The 9,610-nt window shown below is 36.7% G+C and overlaps 1 protein-coding gene across 3 annotated transcripts in view; it reads left to right on the top strand.

Annotated features, from left to right (window-relative positions):
* Positions 1–8,940, top strand: part of USP8 (ubiquitin specific peptidase 8) — a 59,240-nt gene extending 50,300 nt beyond the window's left edge. The window contains exons 17-20 of one of the 3 annotated variants that reach the window (XM_046654796.1): positions 146–382; positions 995–1,137; positions 7,774–7,906; positions 8,077–8,939. In XM_046654796.1, the coding sequence (XP_046510752.1) occupies positions 146–382; positions 995–1,137; positions 7,774–7,906; positions 8,077–8,262 (699 nt within the window). In that variant the 3' untranslated portion in view covers positions 8,263–8,939. Of the gene's footprint in view, positions 1–145; positions 383–994; positions 1,138–7,773; positions 7,907–8,076 lie in introns of all 3 variants that reach the window. The other 2 variants (XM_046654797.1, XM_046654798.1) reach the window with 2 other exon arrangements.
* The last annotated feature ends 670 nt before the right edge of the window (positions 8,941–9,610 follow it).

Here is a 9,610-nt window from a genome sequence, read left to right on the forward strand (position 1 = left end):
CCTTTATGAAAAGAGCCAGAAGTGTTTCTAAATTTGCAGAGTGTTTGTACACATTTTGTTTGTACACATTTAACAGTGTTTCAATTTTATATTTAAACGTTGACTTTGAGATATTAATGTAGAGTTTAAATAATCTTGTTTCTAGGCTGATAATCGGAAGAGACATAAAGAAGAAAATAATGATCATCTCGATGACTTTAAAGCTGCAGAACATGCTTGGCAGAAACACAAGCAGCTCAATGAATCTATTATTGTTGCACTTTTTCAGGGTCAATTCAAATCCACAGTACAGTGCCTCACCTGTCACAAAAAGTCTAGGACATTTGAGGCTTTCATGTATTTGTCTCTACCCCTAGCATCCACGAGTAAATGTACATTACAGGTAAGTTTAAGATTGAGAGGAAATGATTTGTTGAGTTAAAATGCTGTCTATGTGCATATACAAATGTGCTTTTATTCAGCAATTTAAAAAAAATTTTCCCTTTTTAAGGATACTTTCCTATTAAATATTCTTTCAGAGTTGATAATATGTTTTTTAAAATTTGTATTTTGAAGAAGTTTTATAAGTTGATTTCGAAAATTGTATATTGACTTTAATATAGGTCCACTTTTTATAAGAGTTTGCTCTACATGGGGATAGGAGGGAAATATGCTGTTTTCCACACAACAGTAATGTGATTTCAATAGCTTGTTGATAGCTTTAGTCCTAGCTTCCTCGAGAATATCATTTCTTCCAGCAAGACTTCCCTGAGCCGCCAGGGCGTTCATGTGAGCTCTCAGGACACGCAGTACTGCTCACCACGCTCTGCTGTCACCGTTGGCTCTCCTGTCTGCGTTCCTCCCTAGATTATAAACTTGGTGAGGGCAGGAACTTTTGTTCTAGTTTACTGTTGTAGCCCTCACACCTGGCAGAGTCACTTACTGCATAGATGCTCAATGCTACAGTGTGGAAGAAATGACTTAATGAGTACCTGCTGCTTGCTTTTGCTTCCAGGATTGCCTTAGGTTATTTTCCAAAGAAGAAAAACTCACAGATAACAACAGGTTCTACTGCAGTCATTGCAGAGCTCGGCGGGACTCTCTAAAAAAGATAGAAATCTGGAAGTTGCCACCTGTCCTTTTAGTGCATCTGAAACGGTAAAGGGGACATATTTTTCTACCTATTTCGTACAATGTAGATGAAGAAATTTCCTTTAGTCACTTCCTTGTACTGCCTGCTAAGGGTGCATAACAAAGGAAGACTACCTGGTTAGGGTGTCTCTAGGGAAATAAGGCAGAAATCCAGTTCACCTTCGTGTTTGCAAGAACAGATGACAACACCACTCTTTCATGTAATTCCATCTTGAAAAATCAATGAAACTAAATGATTGCATTTCAAATATAAAAAATTTAAATCATTGCAAATATCAAGTGAAAATGTATAAAAATAATGTTATACGGTATAACTCTAACACAAATTATTAGCAGATAAAATTTATCATTCAAACAATGAACTAAACATAGGATTTAATCCTGTGCTGAAAATAAAGTAGGATTTTTTGTTAATTCTTTTTTTTTAGTCATTTTATTAAGGTCATAATGGTTTATAACATTGTGTAATTTCAGGTGGACATTGTCATATATCAGTTTCTGTATAGACTACATCATGCTCACCACCAGTATCTAGTTTTTATCCATCACCATGTATATGTGCCCCTTTACCCTTCTCACCCGCTCCTCACCTCCTTCCCCTGTGGTTCTCCTTATTTATGTGTTTATCTTCCACATGAGTGAAATCAGTGTTTGTATTTCTCTGTCTGGTTTATTTTGCTTAACATAATACCCTCAGGGTCCATCCATGTTGTTGCACATGGGAGAATTTCATCTTTTTATGGCTGAATAGTATTCCATTGTATATATACCACATCTTCTTTATCCATTCATCCATTGATGGGCACTTGGGTTGCTTTCATGTCTTGGCTATTGTGAATAATGCTGCAATGAACATAGGGGTGCATAAGTCTCTTTGTATTGTTGATTTCAAGTTCTTTGGATAAATACCTTGTGCTGGGATAGCTGGGTCATATGGTATTTCTATTTTTAATTTTTTGAGGAATCTCCATACTGTTTTCTTTAGTGGCTGCACCAGTTTGCCCTCCCACCAGCAGTTTATGAGGGTTCCCTTTTCTCCACATCCTCTCCAACATTTATTTTTTGTCTTGTTAATTATAGCCATTCTGACAGGTACAAGGTGACACCTCATTGTAATTTTGATTTGCATTTCTTTAAGGATTAGTGATGTTGAACATCTTTTCATGTGCCTGGTGGCCATCTGTATGTCTTTGGAAAAATGTCTTCATACTTTCTGCCCATTTTTTGATTGGATTTTTTGGAGTTTTTTTGAGTTGTATGAGTTCTTTATACATTTTGGAAATTGACCCCTTGTCAGATATATGATTTGCAAATATTTTCTCCCAGTTGGTGGGTTGTCTTTTTGTTTTGTTCATGGTTTCCTTTGCCTTGCAGAAGCTTTTTCAGTCTGATGTAGTCCCATTTGTTAATTTTTTCTTTTACTTCCCTTGCCCGAGTAGACATGGTATTCGAAAAGATGCTGCTAAGACCAATGTCAAAGAGCGTACTGCCTACATTTTCTTCGAGGAGTTTTATGGTTTCAGGTCTTACCTTCAAGTCTTTAATCCATTTTGAGTTAGTTTTTGTGTATGGTGTAAGATAATAGTCTGCTTTCATTTTTTGCACAAGGCTGTCCAGTTTTCCCAACATCATTTATTGAAGAGACTTTCCTTTCTCCATTGTATGTTCTTGGCTCCTTTGTCAGAGGTTAACTGACCATAGATGTGTGGTTTTATTTCTGGGCTCTCAATTCTGTTCTTTCGATCTGTGTGTCTATTTTTGTGCCAGTACCATGCTGTTTTGATTACTATGGCTTTGGTAGTGTCTTTTGAAGTCAGAGATGCTGATGCCTCCAGCTTTGTTCTTTTTTTTCAGGATTGCTGTAGCTCTTTGGGGTCTTTTGTTTTTCCATATAAATTTTAGGATTGTTTATTCTATTTCCATGAAGAATGTCACTGGGATTCTGATTGGAATTACATTGAATCTGTAGATTGCTTTAGGCAATATGAGATTTTGACTGGGTTTATTTTTCCAATCCATGAGCATGGAATCTTTCTATTTCTTTATGTCATCTTTGATTTCTTTCAGTAATGTCTTACAGTTTTCAGTGTATAGATCTTTCACTTCCTTGGTTAAATTTATTCCTAGATATTTTATTCTTTTTGTTGCGATTGTAAATGGGATTGTATTCTTGACTTCTCTTTCTGCCAGTTTGTTATTAGTGTATAGAATTGCAAGTGATTTTTTGATGTTGATTTTGTACCCTGCAACTTTGCTGTACTTGTTGGTTATTTCCAATAGTTTTGTGATGGATTCTTTAGGGTTTTCTATAACAGAATGATGTCCACAAACAGCGAGAGTTTCTGTCTTCCTTTCCAATTTGGATTCCTTTTATTTATTTTTCTTGCCTAATTTCTCTGGCCAAAACCTCCAGTACTGTGTTGAATAGGAGTGGCGAGAGTGGGCACCCTTGTCTTGTTCCTGTTCTCAGAGGAAGGGCTTTCAGTTTTTCACCATTAAGTATGATGTTGTCTGTGTGTTTGTCATGTATGGCCTTTATTATGTTGAGGTACTTTCCTTCTATGCCCATTTTATTGAGCGTTTTTGTCATAAATGGATGTTGGATCTTGTCAGATAACTTTCTCTGCAGCTCATGTGATTTTTATTCCTCGTTCATTAATGTGGTTTATGACATTGATTGATTTGCAGGTGTTGAACCATCCCTGCATCATGGTGTAAATCTCACTTGGTCGTGGTGTGTGATCCCTTTAATATATTGCTGTATTTGATTTGACGATATTTTGTTGAGGAATTCTCCATCTATGTTCGTTAGCAATATTGGCTTCTAATTTTCCTTCTTTGTGTTGTCCTTGTCTGGCTTTGGTATCAGGGTGATGTTGGCCTCATAGATTGAGTTAGGAAGTGTTCCAGCTTCTTCAGTTTTTGGAATAGTTTGAGAAGAATAGGTATTAAGTCTTCTTTGAATGTTTGCTAGAATTCTCCAGAGAAGCCATTTAGTCCTGGACTTTTGTTTTTTGGGAGGTTTTTGACTGCTGTTTGTATCTCTTAACTTGTGTATGATCTATTCAGATTCTTTATTTCTTGGTTCAGTTTTGGGAGGTTGTATGAGTCTAAGAATTTATCCATTTCTTCTAGGTTACCCTATTTGTTAGCATATAGTTTTTCATAGTATTATCTTATAATCCTTTGTATTTCTGTGGTATCTATTGTAATTTCTCCTCTTTCATTTTTAGTTTTATTTCTTTGTGCCTTCTCTCTTAGTCCAGCTAAGGTTTGTTAATTTTATCTTCTCAAAGAACCAGGTCTTAGTTTCACTGATCTTTCTATTGTTTTTTTAATCTCTATTTCATTTATTTTTGCTGTAATTCTTATTATTTCCCTCCTGCTGACTTTGGGCTTTGCTCTTCTTTTTCTGGTTCTATTAGCTGTAGTTTAAGATTATTTATTTGAGATTTTTCTTGTTTGTTGAGGTAGGCATGTATTGCTATAAATTTCTCTCTTAGTACCACTTTTGCCTCATCCTGTAAGAGTTGATATGTTCTGTTTTCATTTTCATTTGTCTCCAGGTATTTTTTTATTTCACCTTTGATTTCTTCATTGATCCAGTGGTTGTTCAATAGCCTATTGTTTAATCTCCACATATTTCCCAACTTTTTTCTTGTAGTTGATTTCTAGCTTCACAGCGTTGTGGTCAGAAAAGATGGTTGGGATGATTTCAATCTTGTTTTTTAATCTGTCCAGCCACTCTGTGTCTTTTGATTGGAGAATTCAATCCATTTACAATTAGAGTGATTTTTAATATATAAGGGCTTACTACTGCCATTCTCTCTCTCGTTTTCTGGTTGTTCTATATTTTGATTGTTTCTTTTCCCTTGTATTTCTGACTGCCATTTAAGTATGGTGGTTTTCTGTGACACTTTTCCCAGTTTTCTCTTTATTTATGGTTTGTGGCTCTGCTCTGATTTTTTGTTTAGTGGTTACCAGGAGGTTTGTATAAAAGATCTCATAGATGAAACAGTCCATTTTCTGATAGTCTCTTATCTCCATTAGCCTAAGCACGTTCCATCCCTTTCCTCTTCCCCTTCTGAGTTATTGTTGTCACAAATTATTCTTTTTTGTATTGTGAGTAAGTAGGAGGGCTTCCTTCATCATTTCTTGGAAGGGAGGTCTAGTGGTGATGAACTTGTCAGCTTTTGTTTATCTGGGAAAGCTTTTATTTCTCTGTTGTATCTGAAAGATACTTTCAGTGAATAGAATATTCTTTGCTGAAAATTTTTGTCTTTCAGTATTTTGAATATATCATTCCACTGTCTCCTAGCCTGTAAGGTGTCTGCCAAGAAATCCACTGAAAGCCTGATGGGGTTCCTTTGTAGGTTATTTTCTTCTGCCTTGCTGCCCTTAATATTTTTTCTTTGTCATAGACTCCTGCCAGTTTTAATATTATATGCCTTGGAGATGATCTTCTTGCATTGATGTAAATAGGAGTTCATGGTTTCATGTACTTGTAAGTCCAGTTCCTTCCCCAGGTTTGGGAACTTCTCAGCGCTTATTTCTTTGATCAAGCTCTCTGCCCCTTTCTCCCTCTTTTCTCCTCCTGGAATACCTATAATCTTTATGTTGCTTTTCCTAATTGAGTCAGATATTTCTTGAAGAATTTCTTCATTTTTTTTAAATCTTAGTTCTCTCTCCTTCTCCACTTGAAGCATTTCTGTATTTCTGTCTTCTAATTCACTAATTCTGTCCTCCAAACAGCTCTGTTTTTTATGGTTTCTACCTTATTTTTTATCTCATTAATTTTCTTGTTCATCTCCAGAATTTCTGTTTGGTTTTTTTCTAGAGCTTCAATCTCTGATGAAGTATTCCTAATGTTATTGAGCTCATTGAACTGTCTGAGTTTTCTTGTAACTCATTGAGTTTCTTTATAACAACTATTTTGAATTTGCTGTCATTTAGACTGTAAACTTCTGTGACTTCAGGATGGGTTTCTGGAGACTTGTCTTTTTCCTTCTGCTGGGAAGTGTTACTGTTGCTCTTCATAGTGTTTGATGAGTTGGTCCTTTGCTGATGCACTTGTGGTAGTATCAGGTCACAGGTTCCACCTGCCACCACTGGGGGCCAGGGGATGACAGGAGCTGTGTTTTCTGATCTCATGCCATCTGCTGGTAGCTGTGCTGGTAGCACCGCTCTCTGTTTGCATGGGCTGGCGACAGCCACTTAGCAGGTTGTGTTCACACAGGCAGGGCTGCTGCATTCGCAGGTGGTTCAGCTGAGCTACTGCGCTTGTTGGGTGGGGCACTTATGCTGGGACTGAGCTGCCGCCACTTGCTGGAGAGCGTTCCCACAGGCAGGGCCGCTGTGGTTCATTGAGCACTCCTGCAGGCCGGGCTGCCACTCTGAAAGCGTTCACACACAGGCCAGGCTGCCCCACGTCCACTTACAGTAGCACTGGGCCGGCCCCTCTGTGAGGATCCATGACCTGGCTTGCTGCCACCAGGGAGAGGAAGGGATGTGCTCACCTAGTTCCACTGCCTCCTGGGGATCCAGGCCACCCACCTTCAGAGGTATGGCCGCAATGCCATTGTTGAATGCAGACATGTTTTTGTCCAGATTTTTCCAGCTGATGAAAAAGATCTAGCCCTGTAGTGGTAGAAGGACTAATGGTGAAGTTGTGAAACGCATCCCAGGATTTTTGCTCTGATTCTTTCGTCTATTTGTAATCTATCTGTGGAGCGATAACTTGGAGTCATTTTTTTGAAAACCTTTTTAAAAGGAAGTTTCATCTTTTTATTGAGAGCTGTAGTTTTTGTTTCAAAGAAAGCATTTCTATTTTAATTTGTTTCATCTTGTGTTATTGGAGATTCTTAGGCAGTTACTTATGTTAATTTCAACATTGACATGTTCAAATTCCTCTTGTGTAAACCAAACAAAAGCTTATTATATCTGTTGTCCTTTTCTTCTTCTTGAGGATTGTGAAGGTATAAACATTCTATAAATGATTACACATTTGTTCTGTTAAAATTTTTAATGCTGCATATTGCTCTTGGAGACTATCTAAAAATATAAATGGTTCAGAATTCAATTTTTAAAAGATAATTCTGAAATAACCATAATACACCAACTAAAATACCAGTATTTTGGTGTTTAAAGCAGCAGAGTGTGCCAGGATAATGGAGTGCCATTCTTTCAGTCACTAGTCTTCATGCTTGCAGTTTCCAGCTGTATTTTCCCCAGACATATAAGTTTAAATCTCAAGCAGCTGTCCTCAGTCTTTCCTCCATACTTTGTGGTGCTTAGCATTATAAATATGGCTTTTCAGAACTTTCTATCTCTGTAGAAGATTCATCTAACAGTTCTAACTGGCTTAAGGATAAAGGGACCAAGGTGTGGCCCTGCCTCCACCACTCTAGGTGTTTGACCTTGGGCAAGTCATGTTATGTCTGTGTGCCTCAGTTTCCTCATTTGTAAAATGGAAATGAAACCAAATGTCTTTAACAGGTCCCTGCACTACAAAAATTCTGAGTGTGTGTTTGAAATGGATTTTATGATTCTGGCTAAAAAATCTAGATTGTTAATGAATGAATTAGAGTTCATTCTGATGTCTTTGGTCTGTCAGTATAATTGCTATAATATTTTGCTCTATAGTTTCTCCTACGATGGCAGATGGAAGCAGAAATTACAGACATCTGTGGACTTCCCATTAGAAAATCTTGACTTGTCACAGTATGTTATTGGTCCAAAGAACAATTTGAAGAAATACAACTTGTTTTCTGTTTCAGTAAGTATCTTATTGAACTAAATACTTTTTCTTTTGACACAAACTAAAAAAACAAGAGTTTCAAGTGGTTCCTTACCTCTTAGGAAAGGAAGAACAATGTAAAGCTTTGAAATTAGAGATAGATTTTAAATAATTCAATTTGCACTAATTTTCTGTCTTGTTTGACACAGAATCACTACGGTGGACTGGACGGAGGCCACTACACTGCCTACTGTAAAAATGCAGCAAGACAGCGGTGGTTTAAATTTGATGATCACGAAGTGTCTGATATCGCCGTTTCTTCTGTGAAATCTTCAGCAGCTTATATCCTCTTTTATACTTCATTGGGACCACGAGCAATTGATGTAGCCACATAAGGAGAAGCAGGTTATAAGCTAGTTATCTTTTAAAAGGCTGAGTGACACAACTCCTGAAATGCTTATAAAGATACTGGATGGCTATAGCTGGCCATTTAGAGGAATTCTAGGACAGTGGGAGTTGTGTTACTATCACCATATATTTCAGGTCAGTGCTATTATCAAAAAACTGACTAATGACATTTAACAAGTATTGCAGTAAGCATTCCTTACAGGTACCATTTAATTCAAAACAAGTTTTTTAGTTTGCTCCAAAGTTAAAATAACTAGCTAAGCATTATTATTCTACTGGTGTAGAAACCATTGTATCCTTTATTTTCCTTTTCACTGTTATGGCCTTTTCACATTTCTAAATCCCAGCTTGATCCTATGAATACTGTAGAATGATGTAAAGCAGATAGGAATGTATGTGTATATATTTATTGCACACTTGCACATCAAATCGATGTACATAGTATAATATGTGGTCCTTTTGTGAAGCCTAGAACTCAGAGGATTGCTTTTTTTTTTTTCTTTTGGCCTATGAGTAACTACAGTGCTTTCTTAGGGAAATGACAGGGCAAAGCTATTTTTCTGTTAGCTTTGGGCTGTATTTGTGCACTAAATCTTTACTCTAAAAAAATAAATGGAAACTTTTCTTTAATTTTTTAAAATGAGAATTTTCATTTACACCTACATTAAAATCTTAATGAGAAAAATCATTTAAAACGTTGTAAGTGTTCTGTCTTTAATTTTATATTATCAAACCTAGGACAGTAGCGCTGCAGACTTGATACACGCACTCTTTACCCCACTGCATTGACTTCATATTCAGTTTACTTTTCCTGTTGCCTCACGACTTGATTCCACTCTTCCTTCAACTTGACCCAGAACTGCATATAGCACTTAGGATTCTCAGAGCTGGGAGTCAAAATAAGATATAACTTAACACCCAGCCTTATTCTATCAAGAGTAGTAAAATTGTTAGGATTAAGATAAAAGGGGATTGAGTCAGGCAAAGTGAACTGCATTACAAACCCCATTTTTACAAAGTGATGTATTAAAAGGGATAGAGGAGTTTAAAATTTATCATTTACATCAGGGACTCAGTTGCTATAGATGAAGTCAATAAAAACGCTCTGAATAAAAGTAAAATTCTAAAGGTGTTTCTAAAAGATGTCGCTGCTAGTGGACTCGCAGCCAGAAGATGAAAGGATGGGTTTTGAACTGTAAAGTGACAACTTTTCATGTTCTACAATTAGTCTAAGGGACTTACAGTGTCTTGGCTAAGTTATCTAATCAATTAAATATTTTCAAGTCACATTCTTAAGTGCACAGAGCCACTTCAACAAAAGTTATTTTGGTTTAG

This window comes from Equus quagga, chromosome 2 (assembly GCF_021613505.1).
Source record: "Equus quagga isolate Etosha38 chromosome 2, UCLA_HA_Equagga_1.0, whole genome shotgun sequence".
Classification (NCBI taxonomy): domain Eukaryota; kingdom Metazoa; phylum Chordata; class Mammalia; order Perissodactyla; family Equidae; genus Equus; species Equus quagga.